We start from the raw sequence: 22,885 nt of genomic DNA on the forward strand, positions 1-22,885 counted from the left end.
CACCCAGTAGGATATAGTTCCTTTTTGTCCATTTTAGTCTATTAATTTCATTGGCCAGTCTCGGATCAAGCTTTTTCTTGGAAACTGCCTAGAATAAGCCTGTATTAAATAAGGACATGTCAGTCATCTATTTCTCAGTCTAGAGACACTGATGTTCTTATCAACCTGCACAGTTGTGCACCCAGGGGCGGCCTTTCCTACAGGCGGTATTGGCGGTCGCCTAGGGCGCCACTCAGAGGGGGGCACCAAAAACTGGGCTGGAGGTTTTTTTGCGCCCCCTTCTATATCCCCAACCAATATTTTTACATAAAAAAAAAAAAAAACTAACATTAGTGTAAAATGAGCCCAAAATCATAAACGGAAGGGGTACGTTTTTCCTTGGTGTTGTCAGAACATGCTAGCACAATGAGACGTTTGGTGAGAGTGTGTGTGTGAGTGTGTGTTCTAGAATGAATTCCAGATAAGAAAAACGTTAATGAATGTGTGAATTGCCCCGGGTACTTTAGTGGAGTTAAGAAGAAAAGATCTACCTTATCATTGAAAGTTTTACTACTCCCTGTCACATAGTTCTTTGAGCATTCTACAGAGGCGGGTAGGCTATATCAAAAATTATATGTCCATTTATTCTACATTATACAAAAAAGACATGATTAAAATAGGGGCGCGCATATAAAGCCAATAGCCTGTGCAACAACACTACAAATATAGTGCTAGCCAGTTTAAAAACAGAGACAAATAGCTACACGGTCAAGCAATGTCATTTATTTCTTAAAAGTTGTTGAAAGAAATAAAAATAGAAAATACACACTCACAAAAACACACAAAGACGTGTAAATCACCCTATCACCCTGGCCATTGTCCTTGACTGAAGTGTCCCAGAATGTTTACACCTTTGACTGAGGTGTCCCAGAATGTTTACACCTCTCTCATCAATATGCATAGTGCTCTAGGGGAAGAATAGTGTCACTTTCTAAGTTACTTATTATTAGTATAGAAACCACACACAGTTTCTGAATGCTAAACTCACCTATGTGGAGCAAACACCTCTGTTTACAAGGTTCAGAGTAAAAAAGAAAACTTCCAAAATATGTACAATGTGTTTTTGTACAAAGTCTGAGCACTTCTAAAACTAGATTCAATTTGAGTGTCTTTAGATTTAATTTTAATAAAACACTTTTTGACTACATTCCTTTTACTGCCATTGTATTATTGCTGAGGTGCTCGAGTATTCATTCATTCATTTTAATAAAACACTTTTTTACTAGCCTACATTCCTTTTACTGCCATTGTATTATTGCTGAGGTGTTCTAGTGTATTCATATCTATATCTACTTATTTAAAATTGTTGTCCCTATTCATTGTATTTATATCATATCATGCCTCATATTCATTGTATAGGCTATGTATATTATAGCATGCCTCTTATATTCACTGTACTACATCTGCACTTTGCATATACCTATATCATATATGCACTAATGACCAACTATTGCTGCCAATGTTACTACTGCTCATACCCCATATATCTTGTATCCTACTGTATATATCCCATCTATTTATTTTTATATTACCACTATACATATGCAGAATACTCTGCACTCTTCTGCTATCTGCACTTCTGGTTAGATTCCGTTGTCTCAGTACTTGTACTCTTTGCAATGACAATAAAGTTGAATCTAATCTAATCTAATCTAATGTCATGTCATTTTTTGACCTCTTGATTTTTGGGGTCAATTTCCTGTGTAATGCTGACCACAGCCCCCTGTGTGATGGCACATGTGTGCGCCACTGTTGTCAATGTTGTCAAAGATAATCTGTAACTTGTGGTGAGTACTTTGGTAGGTTAAAGTGTAAACTTTGAATACAAATGCTAGTACAATTTATATACATTATCTGTAAGGTTGTGAGCGTGCAGTGGTAATGTAAGTTGGATTCGTAAAACGTATTTTAGGAAATAAATGACATTGCTTGACCGTGTAGCTATTTGTCTCTGTTTTGTTACCAACTTTCAACCACGAGAATGAGGAAGCTCTTTAATAAAAGTCTTTGACTACATTTAACGTTAACTATACGTTATCAACAACATTTATCGTGACTAGTAGGCTCTAGTTGTCACGGCGGCTAGGGATGAGTAAAATAGATTTGGAACCAAAAGCAGACAAAGGCAACAAAGTCTCGTCAAAGGCGAAATGTAATAAACCTCTTAGCAGTATGAATGTCTTTCAAAAAAAAGAGGCAGGAGATCCAACAGAAAAAACTGAAAAACTTAGAAGATATAAAACATGGGGATTTTAATGAGGCAAGGCAGGCAGTAAGGGCCAGGGCCAAAGGATTCCAGGTAAAATAGACAGGCAGGAGGAATGCAAATCGAAGCAAGAGAGTTCTCCAGGCAGGGTTCAGGCAAGTGAAAAGTTAATTCAGCCCTGAATGCTCTTCAGAGCACGTTTAATTCAGGCACTGACGAGGTCCAATTAGTCACAGGTGTGTTAGACCAGGCACCTAGAAGAGTCAGTGAGTTAACAGCTCACTCACATTCAGTGTGGACACATGTGTCCAATTTCCGATTTCAGTCCGATTTAAATTGGATATTGGACACATGTGTCTCCCCAGAACTAGATTCATTGTGTCCGACTTGAGTCCGACTGGACTCCGATGTAAACCCCTGGACACACGATTCGATTCCGCTGGTAATTGGACTGGGCGCGCATGTGTCTCTCGTATCTGATTCAAATTGGACAACAACAACTTTTGCACGTGCTTGAGATCGTGCCCACAGACATATAAATGCATCATATATAATGTATATGATATGATAAACGCTGCTAGACGCTCAGTTCTTGTGCTCCCTCTCATTCACGTTGAAATACTGAAAGCGAAACTGAAACTGGAACGCAACTGTTTGGGACAGAACGCTAATTCAGTGAACAAATATTTTCATATTACTTTCCACCAGTTGTTAGTCATGTAATCCATTCATATCGATGTGAATCAATCAATACTAATACAACTTTAACTGTGGTGTGTTTTTGTTTCATTTCACAACGTATTTACTGTATAATCAACGGTAGCAGATGTAAACATTCCGCATTTGATTTGAACTGACGCGGCCAAGATCTAGATTGATCACTGCCATGTGCTTTGAGATAGAGCAGTTAACCCCCCATGGAGACCCCATGGAGAGAATTGGATGGGATCGGAGTGCTGCCATCATGTGCCCGCACTGACTGTTGCGTTGGAATGCGTTGATCCAACGGAAGGCGGAGGAGGAGTCTGGCGCGTGGGGTTCTGTTGATACCGGAGACGTTATAGTGAGATTGACAGGTCAACAAACCAATCACGTCACTAGCAAGCTTTTACCCTGTGAGTAGTAGCATGCTATCACTACATAGGGTGCTCAGACACCTCGCAAATCCTATGATACGTATTTTTCAGTTACAATAAAGGGTTTTTTACATTGTACAGTGTCTATTTCTCGGTAACTTTAAAAAAATCTAAACAAAAAAAAGTCAAACAACCAACTTCTAGGTACAAATACGACCATCTACGGAGTTTGGCAGCCATCTTTTTTTTGTTGAGTTTGCCGCTCTGTAGACGTGAGCATATACGGGATATGATTGGCTAGCACCTGTGCTGTCAGTTATGCATGAAAGGCAATATGATTGGCTGACGCATGCATTGCCTCTCGAAAAGTTCAACATTCTTCAACTCTTGCTGCAAGCAAAGCATGAAACGCAACGCATGCGAACCAAACGGAGCCACAATTCAGTTCGGCAAAGGATGACGTCACCCCATTCAAAGTGAATGGGGATGCGTTAACCCTGATGCATCAACGCATTCCAACGCATCAATGTGAGTGAGCTGTTACGCCCGACTCACATTGTTGCGTTTGAAGGCATTGATGCAACGGACGGTGGAGGAGGAGTCTGGCGCATGCGGTTCTGTTGATAACGGAGACGTTATAGTGAGATTGACAGGTCAACAAACCAATCAGGTCACTAGTAGGTATTTACCCTGTGAGTAGTAGCATGCTAACCCTAACCCATCATTAGACAGTGTGCTCAGACACCTCGCAAATCCTATGATACGTATTTCTCAGTTACAGTAAAGGGGTTTTTACATTGTACAGTGTCTATTTCTCGGTAACTTTTAAAAAATCTAACCAAAAAAAAGTCAAACAACCAACTTGTAGGTACAAATACGACCATCTACGGAGTTTGGCAGCCATGTTTTTTTTTTGAGTTTGCCGCTCTGTAGACGTGAGCATATACGGAATATGATTGGCTAGTGGCTGTGCTGTCAGTTATGCATGAAAGGCAATATGATTGGCTGACGCATGCATTGCCTGTTGAAAAGTTAAACCTTCTTCAACTCTTGTCGCGAGCAAAGCATGAAACGCAACGCACGCGAACCAAACGGAGCCACAATTCAGTTCGGCAAAGGATGATGTCACCCCATGCAAAGTGAATGGGGATGCGTTAACCCTGACGCATCAACGCCTTCCAACGCAGCAATGTGAGTCGGGCGTTAGGGCATGGCAAACCTGAAGCGCACACGAGGGAGAGGGAGAGGGAGAGGGAGAGCACAATACATGGATCAGATCATGACACTAGTATCATATAGGTCTACGATGTCCGTTCGCGCCCCTGCCTCTAAGTGATGCAATGCGCCTCGAGCGCGTCTCATTCACCAGGTGAGGCATCTCGCTTCGAGCTCGCCTAATTCACAAAGTGAGGCGAAAGTTTGTTCATCGTTGCGATCGTTGTTGTGTTTAGGTGAAAGAAATGCAGTGCAAAAAAGCATTTGAAAGTTGCAATTCCGTTCTCGTGGGGGAAAAAAATATTATCGTTTGGGGGGGCGCCAGGAGTGAAGCTCGCCTAGAGTGCCAAATGTGCACCTGTGCTTCCTGCTTGTCTTTCTATCCTGGTTAAAGCAGGTGTGTACTGTTCTGTGAAGAATGGAATAACCGTAATTTATAAGACCTATAATAGATCGATATGTGTTTTCTGGAGAAAGCCCTTTAATCCTCACCATTTTTAGACCGGAATCAATTCCACAAGTGCTGATGCTCTAGATACTCAAGTAGCCCAAATATGGCCAGATTTATTGCTTCCTCAAACGTAATTGCAAAAGGTTTTCTAGTAATGAACTAGCCTTTTAAACTATTTAAGATTAGCTAACATAAAAGTGGCAGAAAAAAGACTTTTGTAGATTCCATTCAAAATGAGCAATTTCCAGCTGCAATAGTCGTCGTCAATATTATTATTGTCAATTGACATTATCGATGTCATTTCTGATCAATTTTAAGTTTTTTCAATAGAAAAACTTTTCTTCAAAAAACAATTCCTCGATTTATGTCTAATAAAATGACTTATGTTACTGTACTGTTATGTTGACACTGTTTTGTTGTGTGAATTTCTGCATGATGATGCAGTTTCCACTTGAACTAACATAGCCTAACTAGCCTATTAGAAAAAGAATAGAAAGGTTGGTGTTTAACTTTCATTTAAAATGTAGGCCCAACCTGTGGACTATCACTACCATTTTGTGTACTTGTAGGTTGCGAAAGGTCATGTAAATTTCATTAGGAGAAAAGTTTTTAAATGTGCTTGAAAAGTTTTGAAATGTGGTCAATGAAAATGGGTAGGAGCCCTAAATACAGCAACAAATTCAGGTGGTGTAAGAATCTGAACTGCATTATCTCTGCAAATGATTAGGCCTACTTCTGTCCTGATATAACTGGTCAAAACTGTTTGATTAGGCCTATTTCTGTCATGATACAGCTGGTCAAAACGGTTTGAACAGATTGCAAGCACTGCTTGTTTTGCCCACCAGTTGTAAGTGATCAATAGTTTCTGTTGAACAGTTTCTGCATTGCATTTTATTGAGATTAACATTAATATTAGGTTCTATTAAACAAAACCTGAATATACATACCTACATTGTACATCAGTTTATTCTGCAGTATCTGTTTGAAATCCATTTATAATCATTTTGGTCTGACAATACCAAACAGACCACTTGTTTCATTCCAGTTTTTTTTAACTCTTCAGTGCTCTTATTGAAAATGCAGTTTTCACAAGCACTCTGAAGGTCCTCTTAAGGGTTAAGAGTGGTGAGTGTCCTTCATAATCTGATTAATTTGACTCAATATTGTTTAGGCGTACAATAATGAAAATGCATTGTGTTGTAAATACACGCTGAGCATTCTCTAAATATTAAATAAAAACTACTGCAAACAAAACAAACATAATAAAATAAAAATGGAATTCTGCTAAATTAGTTGGAAGATAATGGAATAAGACTGATTGAGGCAAAGAAGAGCTTAGAGCCATGGAGAATGGATCCTGATGAAGTACATACAGGCCAAGTTTTCTCAGTTATATCTCTCCTAATTTAAATGACCATTTGGTAGTAGGTATATTTTAAAAGGCATGCAAAACCACCCCAATCTCAATGGCGGTACCTGCACAGATGACAATATAAATTCATCATGGTGTGGGGCACATATTCCTGTCAAGTTTTGGATCCACTCATAATGTCATAAGTGTGTCCTTAAAACATAGGAGACGAAGTGCTCAATACCAAGACTTTAATAGAACTTTAAAAGGGGCCTCAAGATTCAATACAGCAGGGAAACCAAGGAGAGAAAACTCAGACAGCTTCAGGTTGATGAGACCAGACAACACAGAACAAAAGAAGCTGTCTTTTATACACAAGGGACAGGTGCACATATATTAAGTAGCTTAAAGCGAAAGTGAAGAAAAGGATCAGACGTCTGGGGACCTGGAAAGAAGTCTGGAAGCCTGGGAATTGAGAGAGCACCCCTCTATAGGGGGGGGAAGCTGTGGCGCAAGCAGCATGGGGTTGGACCTGGGTTCGAGTTCGGCTCGCGGACATTTCCCAATCCCTCTCCCGATCTGCCAATCTCTCTCCAGCTCGCTTCCTGTTTCTCTCCGTTGTCTTGTCTGATTAAAGGCATAAAAGCCCAAAATTAATCTTTAAAAAAAAAGATCAGCCCTCTATAGGCAGCAGAGCAATGGCGACCAGAAGGGCCCGAGGCCTCAAAGCTGGTAAACCAGTCGGGTACAATGAAAAATTGTCTTTCAGTTCCTGTTTGAGGATATATTCCACCGGGATCCAACTACTATCCTGGGGGCCACACCCCTTCCAGTCTACCATATACTGTAACTGCCCCCTGCAACGTCTGGAATCGAGAAACGCAGACACCTGACAGGTCGGTGTGCCTCTGACATCAATAGCTGGAGGAGGGATTTCAGGAGGCGTGACCACCAGGGGCCCGGGAACCTAAGAAAAGAAACATGGAAAACTGATCCAGAAACAGGCCAATGAACCAGAGTTCCCTGCTGGGCAGTTTAAGCCTGATATCCCGGGTCGACAGCCACACTCTGTTGCTGGGTCTAAAAACTGGAGCCTTCAGTCTGGGTTTGAAAACGCCTCACTCAATGTGCTTGTTAGCAGCCTGCCTCACCCTTTCTGCCAGCTTAAACTTTTCATCCACACGAGGCACCCCAGTGGGAGTGGGGTCCAGTGGACAGAGTGGTGACTGCCCCCAAAGTCCAGAGGCCAGCCAGCCTTCATTGTTCACCGGCTGCTGGACTCTCGCCGGGTGCTGCGTGGGGTACAGTATCTGGTGGACTAGGAGGGGTATAGCCCGGAGGACCATTCATAGGTCCCAGCCTGGGACATCCTGGATAAAGGCCTCCTCAGGGCCTTTCGTCCAGGGAACATCAGAAGACGTTCCTAAAGGGGGTATCTGTCATGAGTTGACCATGACTTGTCAATTTGGATCGCAGTGGTGACAGGTTGTGTGTGAGAGGTCTGTCTCCCACAGGCCTTCCATCAACCGCTTGAACTCCTGCTAATACAAGCCTGACAGCAGGTGGGGCAGACGTTCCTCTACTTCAGTAGAGCTTAAGCAGGTTAGGAGGCACTCTTGTTCCTGATGCTGTCTATCAATTCGCTTGTGCAGGAAGGGTAGGGGTACATCTGCTGCGCCTCTTGAAAAGGTCTGGTTTTCTGTAATGACTGTCTGTAAAACAAAGTAGATGAGACACACATGCTCAATACCAAGATTTTAGAACAGGCAAGGGGGCCTCAAGATACAATACAGCAGGGAAACCAAATAGAGAAAACTCACAGACAGACAGCTTCAAGGTTGATGAGACCAGACAACACAGAACAAAACGAGGCGGCTTTGATACACAAGGGACAGGGGCACACAATTAAGAAGCTTAGACCCAGATCAGGGGCCGTATTCACAAAGAATCTTAGGGCTAAAAGTAGCTCATAAGTGGCGAATTTAGGAGAAACTCCTAAAAATAATGGGCGTGTCAGTCTTAAATGTAGGACTCCTAATTTTTTTTACTAAGAGCAATTCACAAAATATTTTATCCCTAAAAGTAGCACCTAAGTCTAGGACAGCTTAAAACTCCTCATGAGGACTCCTAAGTCACTAAGACCTATTCACAAAAAATCGTAAGATGGCTGCAGCCGACTTGGAATTGATAAAAGACATTGCTTAAACCGTGAAGGTATTAATATTGTCGTAGAATTAGCGCGGGATGCAATGACGCCTTTAAACAACGATGTGTCCCGAAGTGAAATGTTTGGAAACATAAAGATAGGCTATTTGGCTTCGCGGAAAACGCAAATGACGACACTGGGGATCATCATTCAGCCGTTTAATTCATCAAACTATCAACGCACTGTAGACCCCACATCATCCAACAGTTGGATGTACCGATGACTTGTGCATTTCAACGCAGAGCGGTCTGCAGCAGGTTTTTGAGAACTTACCAGCTGGATGCCGCTGGGGTGACAGTGGCTATTGGTCCTGGGACTATACGTTTCACGTTCGTTTCGCTTTGATCAATTAAGATTGGAGGGCTTAAAGGGCCGCATGTGCTGATATTTGAAGTGGTCAAGGGCTGGAAATATAATAGACTTACAGTTTGCTGGGTGCTTTAATTATTACTGCCTTGATTACATGCAATTGCCATATTTTATATTGATCGCTTTATATTTCTCTTAACGTGCAAAGTGTCATTCCCGTTGGATGCACAAACTTGTCATCATGCGTGTGCATTCTGCTAACTGCACTGTCCATAACTATTTAATATGACTTAATTTGAAGCCTAGGTTATTCTCTTATTTTCAGTCGATATAGTGGGATTGTTAGAGAGACGTCACGAATGAGTTTTTAATGAGAGAGCCTGTCAACAACCAATCACCGTCCTCCCCCCTTCTAAACTCGTGCATGAGAAGCGACGTCATCCATAGCAACGGAGTTTTTATCTTAAGCTTAGGAGTTGGTATTATCCTTAGTATGAGTAGGTCTCAGAGCCGTTGTGAATCACTTTTAAGAAATTACTCCTACGTAAAAGGTTTTAGCGCGAGTTAGGAGCACTCCTAGTGGTAAGATAAAAGGCTTTGTGAATACGGCCCCAGAGGTCCAGGGATCTTGAATGCTGGCTGGAAGCTTGGGGACACATACCCACTAAAGGTAGTCACTGCCAATCACTTTCATAGGCCTGGGATTGAGTGTGTATGCAGTTTCCACTTGAGCTGACATAGCCTAACTAGCCTATTAGAAAAGGAATGAAAAGGTTGTTCATTTTCATTCAAAAAAATTTGGCCCAACCTGAGGAGTAAAGTTGTAGGTTGTGAAAGGTCATGGAAATTTCATTAGGGGTGCTTGAAAAGTCATGGAAAAGTTTTGAATAGGTGTGAACCCTTGAATCAAACTCCACCTTATACTGCTAAAACGAAATAATCAACCATGATAGATGACATGTATAGTCATATTTGTTTATGAAGTTCATGATATGGAAACTTCATTTGAAATATTCATAGATTCAACCAAGTGATGAATTACACAAACACAAACACTAGTTCAGTATGATTGAAAAGTTATGCTGCAAAGAATAACAAATCTTTTTTTTTTTTTTCATAATTCTTGTCTGCATAAAACAGCTGAGGTTGCTATGAAATGTGCCTGGAAGCCCTGGGCTATGACGCTGCAATTAAGTCGACAGAGGAATAACTCAGGGAGAATTCTGTAACAGCCTCAATCTGTTTTGATAAAAGGAGGAGAAAAATGCAATCTTCAAATTACACAATTTTCTTTTACTATTCTGGTTTAATACCAGCACATCATTGTATGAATCATTTCAATTGTCAAATTAAATCTACTCCATTTTCTGCAATTACCAACCATGTTCAAGTAAGCTCATTACAAATAACAGGTGTGTGAAGACAATTCCATCTCATTATCAAATGGCCATTTATTTAACTACTAAAAGGTATTATATTAACCATATGCACATGATGACGCAAGTGTGACTCTTTCTCTCCAGTGTTGGAAATCTCAAGTTGCTTTGTTTCCTGCTTCCCTTCCGTCGCCAAGCAGTTATCGCTTGATAGGGTGTTTTTGTTGACCTAAGCCGACCTGTGATCCTTATCGAGCAGGCCCCTCTAATGTCCTTGGATCTTCTGGCTTTAATCACACTGAGTGGTAGCTCAGAGCAGAAGGTTATCTCAGAGAGGAGAGGGGACGATGCATAATGATCACCGTGAACAAAACAGCATCATTCACTACATGATGAATCTTTCCACTGTCCAGGTTTATCGGAAGTGGCTATCAAGTCAGAGCTCGAGGGGATGAGTGTTTATTCATGTATTCTTTGTTGTTGTATTTTTGGTTGCTTTTCATGTCCATGCCGTAAATGCACCGGTTCTACAGGCAGTTGCTGTCAAATCTGATCTGACTGGCACAACCAATCCTGTCAAAACAAGATAGTCAACCAGCAGGATAACACATGATTTCAAGCTTATAAACTTGTGCTGAAATAAAGAAAAAATTACAGATATTTTTTCATAGACTTACATATTTAAAGGCAGTCAGTTATTTTGTTGTGAACACATTTTTTTGACAATTGTTGTATGTTGTGTGCATGATGATACTTTGTTTGCTGTGTTTAACTATAAACACAACCTATTACACACATTCAGAGCCCACAGTACATTGGAGTAATCATGAAAACTACTACATCAGTTGAAACCATCATAGGAAGTCACTGGATTCAGAAATCCAATAAATAAATCCAAAATCCAAATCCAATTTAGCAGGGGTTTAACATGTGTGTGTGAATGCAAAGATGATGTGAAAGCACACACACTGTGCACTGAGCCACAACCACACGTGTAACTTGTGCTTCAGGGGTTATCAGAGACTCACAACCCAGACCATAACCAAAATGTGTAAATCTCACAGGCTTCATAGAGACACGCCGCATCTTCACCTAACAGGCCCTGATTAGGGCCCTCTCAAAATATGTCTGCTTCACAACACTCCACTTGGCTGGCAAAAAACATCCAAACAAGCCTGCCGACAAGACACCGTCCTCTAAAGATACACCCTTCATTTGGCTGACTAGACTCAACTAGACTTGATGGGTTTGAATAACATCCGTTGACTTCATTAGAGAGCGCTAGGGTATATTATCTTTGTTATATATGTGTCTATGGGTGCACTATGTCCTTGCCCCTCTCATTTGAGCTAATGGCTAGGATGACGAGACATCGCATTAAGCTGCCATATTCATTTACTGCGGTTGGGAGGTTGGATGGCAGAGGGTTATAGCGAAAGCTTTGTTTACTCTTCCCATCCAAGTCCATTTCCTTTCATGATTTTAAATTTAAAAAGTGAAAGTAATAATAAAAAGAGCGACAACAGATTGAATTGGACTAGAATATTATTGTCCAAGTTAATTTGTAATATTCTTTTGGCCTCTAATGTGTTTTTCTGTGTGATGCTTTTTCGAATACTCAAAACACTAAATTGCTGTTTATTGGTATAGTGAGTGGTGCAGACTTATTATGAAATAGTTCTTATGAAAAATAACTGAGGAACTGCCTATAGGAACAGTGATTAGACACAGCAGTGCAAACACATTATTGTTATCCCATGGGAATGGGTAGGGCTATAAGGCATGAAAGATGGTGTTGGGAAAATGTATCCTCTATTTATGGCACCTGGAGGGGCTGACAGCGTGAACAATGAACTATCAGCTCTCTTCGCCATACAGGCCTGAGGGCTCTGGCCTCAAGAATTGGAGGAACTATCAATACAATCCACATGTTACTTAGCATAGTTCAAACAACATCCTTGCATTTTTTTTGTCAGTGGTTCGAGTGTTTCTTCTAATATTAGGATGGATGAATACTTATGGAGACCCAATCCCCAGCAGATGAGTGAGTGGCCACTCTAGATAATGACATTAAGTATCTGTTGCCCTGGACAACAGAGCATAGCCCCATCTAGTGGACACTGTCACATCTCAATGGGTCATATTTCTGGGCCACTTGGTCAGTTTCCAGGATAACAGTAGACAGCTTCAACAATCAGACAGAAGACAATAAAGAGATCTGTATCTACATATAACTAAAGGTCATCAGCAGCCATCTTTTTCTCTTTAGTGAAAAACAGTGAATATCAGATTTTTAAAAAAAATATTCAATCAAATGATGTCACTGAGCAGCGAAACTATAATGTTAGCCTGCATTACAATAAAGGCTATATGGATGCTTACACTGCCAAAATAAGAGTTCCTCATACATTTGTGTATGCATATTACTGCAATTTGTTTTGATGCCCCTTTACCCACATGTTAACTGAATCTTCACCTCTTCTGCATCTTACACAGGGAGGGACAGGCCAATTTGAGAAAAATCTATTCATTTTCATAAATTAATTTAGTTTATTTATGGCAGGCTGGGTATTCCATGTGTACAAACCTGCACAGGACAGCCTAGTTCTTCCCCCTCTGGAGAGGGGCACCTCTGCTGAGATGGCATAGCCAGGCAGGAATAGAGAGAGAGGGAACCATGTTTCGTCAGATTGATCTGAGACCAGGACCAGAACATTCTCTGCCTACCATAGTCTGGTGCTGTTGCCATAGCTGGGGAAGCAGAACTCACTGAACCCTTTCTCCGACCATCTTATTGCCTCCCAAAGCTGGGACTGGAATCATGGACAGGGCAAGCCAGAGCAGTGGGGAGAGACAGAGAGGCTTGTTTTTCTAGATTGCAGTGTTTCCACGGAGATGGTACCATAACAAGAGGTTATTAAAATAATAGCATCCAAGCATTAAATATACTATCCATCTCTTTGAGGAACTCAATCATATGCAATACATTTTCTGTGATGATTCTCCTAGTGATCTGTTCAATGATTACAATTATGAAAAGTGCAACGAGTAGAAACAAGAGAGAAAAAGGCCATCTGAATTCTATGAACTTAATATCATGAACACTGTGGCAGACTCTTTGCTCAAATGCTATTGTTCTCCAATGGAGATACATCTGTCAGTTGTCACTTGCTAAGCCAATACACCCAGTTAGACTAACACATTTTTTTGAAAGGTAAGTGCTTGTGAGTTGTTTACTGAACAATCAGGGGTCAAGGGTCTGTCACCATGTTACTGAGAAGCTCTGTGAGGTATGATGACACTAGTACTCGGACATGGGGGGAAAAAACTACTGAACTGAATGATCAATCAAGGTCAACCTAAAACATACATCAAACTTGCTTGAGGCCCATTGGCAAGTCATTGAATTAGTGAACCTTCCAATATTACTAACATTAGTCATTCAAATATAGATTCTGTACTTTTCTGCAGAGTGTGTTGCCAACCATATCTTACAGTCTACCTGCCATTACAGTTACAGAATAGACCTCAGAACTGATAATTGCCAAGTAGTCCCTACAAAAGATCTTAAAGGCACCCAGTGCAACTTTCGAAGCTTAAAAATAAACATTTAATTTCTAGTCTTTTTTACACGTAGAAAGTTTCAATAACTCCATACCATTACATACCGACATTCAAGCAGCAAAGATGAGACGTTGTTGTGTGGTGAGAACTGATAGAAAATCGATAACAACAACAATCGCCGCCATTTTCTTTATTTTTGTAACCTACAATAAATAAAGCATGCTTCCAGTCAATGGAAAAATGGCTTCTCCCCACCGGCGATTGTTGTTGTTTACGATTTTCTATCAGTTCTCACCACACAACGATGTCTCATCTTTGCTCCTTGAATGTCGATATGTAATGGTATGGAGTTATTGAAACTTACTACGTGTAAAAAAGACTAGAAATTGAATGTTTATTTTTCATTGAATGTTTACATAAAGTTGCACTGGGTGCCTTTAAGATGATCTTTCTAATTGGAGACCTCTCCTATTATCTAGCATGGCTCCAATATTAGGATCACAATATCAAGATATCTACACCATTGAACAAAATAAGAAGCCTTTTTTTCGCAGAATGAGTTAATATATCACTTTTATACAAGACAAGACACTGGGAGTGATCTGAACAGTATGTTTATTGATTGTACTTTGAGAGGTAGTCGATGATAGTCTCATCGATTGTATGGAAATACCCTAGCCTATACCGTTGAACAGGAGTACTGCCATTGACATTTGGTTGCTACCAAACAATTAGGGTAACATACCTTTAACATTCTCCCGAGTCTAGCTTACCATTACTGCACGAGAGGAGGAGTGAAAGGGTGGGCTCTGAGAAGTAAAGGGGCAGGGTGATTTGGGTGCGGGGAAGTGGAATTGCGTGCTGACGTGGGAGGTGCAGACCTACCCAGAGTATAACAGAGGGAAGAAGGGGTTGAGGGGAAAAACGCACGAAGCAGCAGGCGCGAGCGAAGACACTAGGTGACAAGGAGCGCCAATCTCACCAAGGACAACGGTGGCTGGCAGAGGACTACGGTATTAGCCTCAGAAAGAACTGATTTAAGAGAATGATTACGCATCTATGGAAAGACGCTGATTAACAACGCTCAGGCTCTGATTGACAGCCAATAATTGCAACTCAACTATCCAACAACAGAAAGTCTGTATTTTAAGGACTGAGATTCATGCATACAAGAATGGCAGCTCTTCATGTGAGAACATCACACAGAACTCTTCACTCACAAACCTTGTGGTTCGGCTAAGAGGGAACATCCGTAAAAAAAACCACACAGAAACATTTCGGGAATACCCTTTTGACATTTTGATAAAGTGCGCAATGAACTCGTCAGAGATTAGTTACTACGGTGATGGAGAGGGTTTTTTCAACAGAACTGAGCCCAACGGCCAGTCTGATAAACTTTTGTTTGGGATTGGCACGGACAACTTCATCACCCTACTTGTATTTGGACTCATTTTCACGTTGGGCGTGATGGGCAACTCCATGGTCATAACAGTGCTTGCCAGGAGCAAGCCAGGAAAACCACGGAGCACCACCAACATCTTCATTCTAAACCTCAGCGTCGCTGACCTGTCTTACCTACTCTTTTGCATCCCATTTCAATCCACGATTTATATGATGCCAACATGGGTACTGGGTGCCTTCATTTGTAAATTCATCCACTACTTCTTTACGGTCTCTATGTTGGTCAGTATCTTCACTCTGTCTGCAATGTCCGTTGACCGCTACATTGCCATAGTTCACTCGAGAAAGTCGTCCTCCATCCGTGTTGCGAGACATGCCCTGGTCGGGGTGGTAATCATTTGGATTCTCTCCCTGGCAATGGCAGCACCTGTAGCGTACCATCAGAACCTGTTCGAGAGTAGAGAAAATAATACCTACTGCTGGGAAGTATGGCCCAATCAAAATCATAAAAAGATCTATGTGGTGTGCACGTTCGTCTTTGGTTACGTGTTGCCCCTCTTACTAATATCTTTCTGTTACGCAAAGGTAAGTCGTACAATAACAATAGTAGATTACAAATATAGCAGCTCTTCCATGTTGTTTCTAACACACTCACAGTCAAGCAACCCTTAAAACAACTATTAATTAAGTTATTTCGGTTATTTTGATACGAATTGTAAATTCTGCCTTTTGTATTCTCAGGTCTTGAATCACTTGCACAAAAAACTAAGAAACATGTCTAAAAAATCAGAAGCGTCTAAGAAAAAGGTACGTCAATTGAATCTATTTAATGAGAAAGGTAAATGTAAATATCATGCTGAGTGGGAATGTGATATTTTATTTTGGATTGATATTTTCGAGAAGAGATAGGTCTACTGTTGTTTCCTTAAAGCGGATGGTATTGACATTCGAGGTATTAATTGGAAGTATGTTTGGTATAGTAAAGTATTATTAATCAAGTGACTTTCAAGCACTGGCAGCAATCGAATTGCAGTTTTTAAATTAGCTCATGTTTAATATATAATCAATGTATTTGTAAATGCAACATGTCCTTGCCATTAATCTTCACTAACAACTACCTAGACGTGCTATTTGTTAATATAGCAAAACATCTGCTCTAAAGAGAATGGTTTAATCCTATGAGACCTTTGTATAAAACACAGGCAGAGGGACAGAATGGCTCGCAAGCACACATTTTAGCACAAAGACGCTTGCTTTGCATTTGGCTGGAAACCCTTGAAGACACTCAATCGTTGGTCATTTGATCAGTAGGGATGGATAGGTTGTTGGACGCAATTACGCAGGGTGACATGGAGTCCCTCTATTCGTTGTACTGCACAGCATTTTGACCGTTTGCCACATTGAAATAATGTCCCGTATTTCACATGTCATTTGGTTTTTAATTGTCAGAAATAAGAACACACGGATGCGATATTTTTTACGCCCGGCGCATGAGCCGCTTGTGCCGTTGCGGCATAGTTTCTACTAGCGCTACTTCGGATGCAACAACCTGGCTCTTACAAATGCAATAAAGTATTATAATGGACTGGACTGGTTCACGTCCATTGGCAGAGAGAGCAGTGAAGGCAGTCGTCAACAGGCTGTGTCGGCCCTCAGTCAAACTGTGCAGGTGTGGGGCCGTTGAACTCCTCTGCAAACTTACCCGTCCCACATTTGGTCTGTTTGCATCTGGTCATCCTACAATTACGGCAAGTCGTTAAGTGAGGAGATGAGACAGAATTGAGACTACAAGCAATCGTCTAGACCATCAATTGCAAGTAGAACAGATGATTGAAGTTGTGTCCATTACATGTTTTGTCCATGGCTCTTATCAGTTTTTTTCGCTCAATCATTTACAGACAGTGATTGGATGTCCGCCCTCACGGCCGCAGTCATTCTGCATGTTCCAGCTGTTTAATATCTTGAGCCATGAAGACTTTCATTTTAATGTCTTTCTTGCAGAACATTGACATTGATTGTTGAGGACACAATAGCGATAGATTAACATGGAAAGCAAAATTACGAAATGTGATTGCAAAATGACGAAATGCTTCTGCCCCCCTTTGCTTCTGGAGGTAATCCCTGTATGAGGCTTCCTTGAATGAGATGGAAATCTCATAGTGGTTTGTCATGGTGGTGGATATTGCAGCTAGCAGAAATGATTAAAGCAAAAACAGTTAATACCCATGCCTGAGTTACGCTGTGAATTTGAGAACAAGATGTTCAAGTAAGAGTTGTTATTATCAACAGTGCCACTTGCGCTAATGCTGTGAAAGTCCATGTCACAGACAGCTGAGAAAATATGTCTGGAGTCCTGAAGCATACGTTGTTATCAGGCTTAAGCACACATTACACATGGACAGCAGGTTTTTATATTTTTAAGTTACATTTTTAGCTTTTGGGGTTCTCTCCTGTTTCTAAATAAAGCACCCTAACTCACCACAAATTGGTCAAAACTTCTTGTTTTGATAAAAAGCAGTTGGCAACTGCTTTTCTGAGCAGTGCCAAACATAAGGTCATGGTAAATGCTGTGATAAGCCATAGAGCACAACAGGGACCCCACGGCCATCCCCTGGTCATAGCCTTCTCTGTCAAAGATAATTACTGTCATTTTTTTAACACTAACCTATACAGTACTTTAAACAATACATTGTTTGAATATTTGCTTTGACAATAGTGATTGTGTCTGATAAAAAAAAGTTGTTCCACCACAATAGGCTCGTTTCCACGCAACACAGTAACATGTCAGTAAACAAACAGATGCCTTCAATATAAATCTATATTTAGCTAAATTAATAATATGGACTGCAATGCGACAAAATTATGCCTGTGTGGTCAAAACTGACTGTATTAAGGTTGTCAGTCAGCTTGCATAAAGCCTTTGAAGTGAGTTGGAAAATTATATTCTGCCACAGTGCACACAAGATGTAACACTCTCCAATCAATTCTTAATCTCTCCCATTAAAATTAACTCCCTGGGTGATTGTGTGATTACTTTTCCACATAAGCATGGTCTTGCATTTCTGCCGGTCCGCCTGGTGAGAGACATAGCCAAGCCAATAGCCAAACATTTTAGAAAAGGACCCAAAATGGAGTACTAAGAGAAGATGAACAATGAGCCTCAGTGGCTCAGTTGATATTCACATTTACATGTTTCCATATAGCGGACACTTTTGTCCAAAGCGACGTACAAGGGAGCGAACAATCAAGCTACGAGCAATAGAGACCAAGTGTAACAACAAATACAATTTTACATAAGAAATAGAAAAAAGTGCAGGAATGTAACTACAAGTTAAGTACTTGTAGAAGTGAAAGTTAGGAAGGGAGGTGCTCTCTGAAGAGTTGGGTCTTCAAGAGCTTCTTAAAGGTAGAGAGGGACACCCCTGCTCTGGTAGTGATAGGCAGCTCATTCCACCAACGTGGAACTACGAATGAGAATAGTCTAGATTGCCGTACTTGCACAGATGGCAGTGCTAAACAACTCTCATTAGACGAGTGCAGTATCCTGGGGTAACATTTGCCCTCACAAGAGCATTTAAGTAGGTGGGAGCAGAACCATCAATCACTCTGTATTCAGCTGTCAGTTGATACAAATAAGTGCTACACCACAGGTTATGGCCAGGTGCAATGCCCTTCTTGAATGAGAAAAGATGTGTGTAATGTAGATCCTGCACACAAAACATAGATAACTGGTGGGATGTGGATGGGTCATGTTTGTGCACGCCACTATTACAGGACCTCTACTGGTTAGCTGTGAAAGGGTCATGTTTGGTTCTGACATTTTCCCTGTGAAGGTTTTCAGCTAATGGGTGGTCCATTAGCAATGGGTGGCTTTCTGTTTCAGTTAATTTAGTGAAAAAAAGAAAGAAAGAATCTGTGCTGTGTCTGGGTTTCATTGCCTCTGTACCTGTACTCTGTGCAATGACAATAAATTGAATCCAATCCAATCCAATCCAAGATGGTAGAATTAGTCGCCCTGACCAGCCAAGGACCATCCCCGCCACCAACCCGAATAGTGGGGAAACAACACATTTCTTATCTTCCTGAAGACTGTTTGCCAGCACCTTTAGTGCGCTCTCGCTATTTAATGCATGTCCCATGTAGTGTGCTAATTACCCAAAATGATGGGAAATCAATCTGCTAACCTAAGACAAGGAGGAGATAGAAATGAGAGAGAGATAGATGAGCAGAGAGACGGACAAGAAAGTGAGCATGAAATGGATATTTCTGGTGGCAAACATTAGGTTTTATCACAATGATTAAGGCAGGTGAAGAATTTGCTCAGAATTTCAACGTGAAGTTGGAAAGACGATTAGAGATTGAATTTAATTGCATCAGCTCTTATGCTGACAGTGTTGAAAACTCAGCTCTTGCTTTCTGATGAACTTGTCTGCTATGCAAACTTCACTGTTGATTTTGTATGCCAGATTAATTTGTTGAATGGCATGTGTGAATGGTGGAATTTATTGCCCAATGGAAATAGGGATGGACTCATTGATGTATTGATTGACTTACTTCTACATCTCATGCCTCCTACCTTCTCCTTTGACAGACTGCTCAGACAGTGCTGGTGGTGGTCGTGGTCTTCTGCTTTTCCTGGCTACCCCATCATGTGGTCCATTTGTGGGTGGAGTTTGGGAATTTTCCACTCAACCAGGCGTCGTTCGTGTTCCGGGTGACCGCCCACTGCCTGGCATACAGCAACTCATCGGTCAATCCCATCATCTACGCATTCCTGTCGGAAAACTTCCGCAAGGCGTACAAACAGGTGTTCAGGTGCAAGATCACCAGAGACTCTCCCCTCAATAACATCAAAGAGATCCGTAGCAAGGCGGACACACCGCCCTCCACCAACTGTACCAATGTCTGACTGATTGTCAGGCTTGAAATGGCTGAGGCTCGTGCCACTCGCTCCAACATCATGAATATCGAAGACTAATGAGGTTGTCTGACAACTCAGTGGTTTGGCTTCTGGTGCATTCAAAAAGGACTAATGTTTATGAATTGAACATATAGCTCAATGTTTGTGCTACAACATGTCTAAATGCTCTGAATAGGGCCTATATGGTTGCATACATATGGTATATTCTGAAAAACCTCCTACCCTCTTGCCCATTCTATCCATATATTTACTTTCACAATCTGGCTTCACATATAGCAAGCTGTAGTACTGAATATATATGCATATTTATTTCTATTAAAGCAGGTACCTTTATTTGTGCATGCCTTGTTGCATTCAATATATAGGCCTACTGAAGACAGTTCATTTCTCTCTTTGGTTCTGGGTTGATGGCTTGATACATAAATACTTCCTCAATTGCATTCTGTCTTTGAGTGTCTGATAATCTGTTATCTTTTGAAGAACTACACACAGCATCTATGCCCTTTATAGTCTTCAGAGAAGAGCATGCCTCTAAAGAGGGTGGAATCTGGAACCATCTTTAAAGGTGGGAGTGACCAGGGACCAACAATATTCTGTGTCATGATCTCCTTTGATGGGGGATGTGTAATATTTGTCCAACATTGTGATTTTCATGAAAGCTTAACCTTTTCCTTCAATTATTCATGTAAAGAAACCAGGTAGGTGGCATTTTATGTTTGTGTCGACACAGGAGACTGAAATAGAGAGCCAAATGTAGAAGGTACCAAACACTGAAAGCTCTCTGGCAGTTTAGCCAAAAAAACAGAGGCCTCTTCATTTGTACAGGTCAAGGGAGGAGGGGATAGGCTATCGGTATGCGTTGTTTACATAATTTATAAACAGATATCAGACATAAATGTATGCGTTGGTATTTGAAATGTGTATTTATTACATTGTGAAATTCAACACTGTGAAAATAGTTTTTGTGTTTCCAAGAATGAAAAACAGGTATTTTTGTGAACACTTCAGCTAAAGAATCATCATCAGTGCAGGATGACTATTGGCAGGCAGCCCTATAGACAGATGCGTTTTGTTTCTCTTTTAACCTTTTATGTCTCTTTTGGTCTCACTGTGTGACAAGACATAAGCCATAGAAACAGGTCCCTTTTCCCCGTTTGTTCCTACCAAATGCCAGGTTTAAAATGAGGCAAATGATCTGAAATGAAAGACACAGTCAGCTAGAATGATACCCTCCATGTTTATCACACACCTGATGTGCACCTCAACCATCTCTCATACAGATAAAGCACTGCTGTCCAATGAGATGTCAAAGCTGATTGACTGTGGGAGGCTAAGTGAAATTAATTGAATATAGAAGTACCCCAAGAGAGAAAAGAATGACTTAAAAAAAATGCAAACCTCATGTTGACCTATTTGTAAATCTTGAACAACCCGCCCTATAGGAGATGTTGAATAAACAGCGGGGAGGAAATGGGTTTTGGAACAGTACATCCTGGCAGTGATCTAACGCTTATTTTTAGTGTACCCTAGACAGCACTTTCCTGGAGACCTTCAGACAAAGAACATTTTTATTGGTAGGGCTGATCTAGATGGAGATGTGAAGGGAAAAAAAGCTCTAAAGATTACTGACCAATTGCTATGAGAGTAAATTATACTACATACATTATTGTGTTTGATGTTCAAGTCAGCTGGAGAGAAATATTTTCATCTGTTGCAGTCTTGCCATGCTTGAATGTTCCAATAAAAGGATAATACTTTGATGTTTGACACTGTCTTTTGGAGTCTTGATACTTACCATGCCATGCACTGTACATGGAGTTTGATGATATTAAAAAGGAAGATTTTTGCCAGAAAATATATTATAATTATTGTTTTTCCCACATGATTACGAAAAAAGTATTAATCCCTGAAGCGTTTGAAGAGGGAGAGGTTCACAGTGCAGTATGACTCAGCTCAGCTCAGCTAAGCCCAGTTGTTTGTCAATGAAATGTATCATGTAAAAAAAACAGACCAAAAGGCACATTTAAAATTTACGCCTTGAACATTATCAAAAAATGTCAAAGTAGTTTGGTTGAAAATAGATGGTTTATGAATTGCAGGTTTGCAAAGACACGTAGTGCCGTAAACAATGAGGACTTTCCTAAGCCGCCCAGACCCAAGGGTTACAACCCTGGCTGAGTGAGCAAGCTCAAGGCAACATCTGAGTTCAAAACATGGCAGTATGGAGTCTATCCAATACATGTTAGAGGAAGAGCAGCCATGTCTTGCAAATGTGAACCTAGAGAAAACCTTAATGGCTTCACTTCTGTAAGGCATAGTGTATGTTTCTGCCTAATTTAGTGCACATGGAATTTTGAGTGCCTGAGCCTACAGCAGTAATCCATTTGCCAAACATCTGCCTGTTGGTCAGAGATAGGAAAGATTATCCAAAGAGTAAACTGCAGTGCTGCTGATAGCTCTGTTTGAGCTTGGACCAGGCAGGAACGGACTCGGGGACAGATTGAGACCATATCAGGGCCAGATCCATGTCATAGTAAGTTGCTACCTGTATGCGTACGTGTGTGTGTGTGTGTGTGTGTGTGTGTGTGTGTGTGTGTGTGTGTGTGTGAGTCTGTGGGTGTGTGAGTGTGTGTGTGTGTGAGTCTGTGGGTGTGTGAGTGTTTTGGAGTCGGGCTGGGGATGCATCCCTATTTTTCCCCTGCTGGCTCATAATACATGCGCATACGCACGCACACACATGCATACCAGGGAATTTTTTAAGCAGATAAAG

General features: G+C 41.0%; 1 protein-coding gene across 1 annotated transcript; it reads left to right on the forward strand.

Moving 5' to 3' along the window:
• Positions 1-14,979: 14,979 nt before the first annotated feature.
• Positions 14,980-20,103, forward strand: galr1a (galanin receptor 1a; the record flags this gene model as incomplete). Its single annotated transcript, XM_080857535.1, has 3 exons — positions 14,980-15,779; positions 15,936-16,001; positions 19,786-20,103. Exons 1-3 carry the CDS (start codon positions 15,108-15,110, stop codon positions 20,101-20,103), a joined length of 1,056 nt encoding a protein of 351 aa, XP_080713661.1. The 5' UTR covers positions 14,980-15,107.
• Positions 20,104-22,885: the final 2,782 nt, after the last annotated feature.

This window comes from Sprattus sprattus (assembly GCF_963457725.1).
Source record: "Sprattus sprattus genome assembly, chromosome: 19".
Taxonomy (NCBI): domain Eukaryota; kingdom Metazoa; phylum Chordata; class Actinopteri; order Clupeiformes; family Clupeidae; genus Sprattus; species Sprattus sprattus.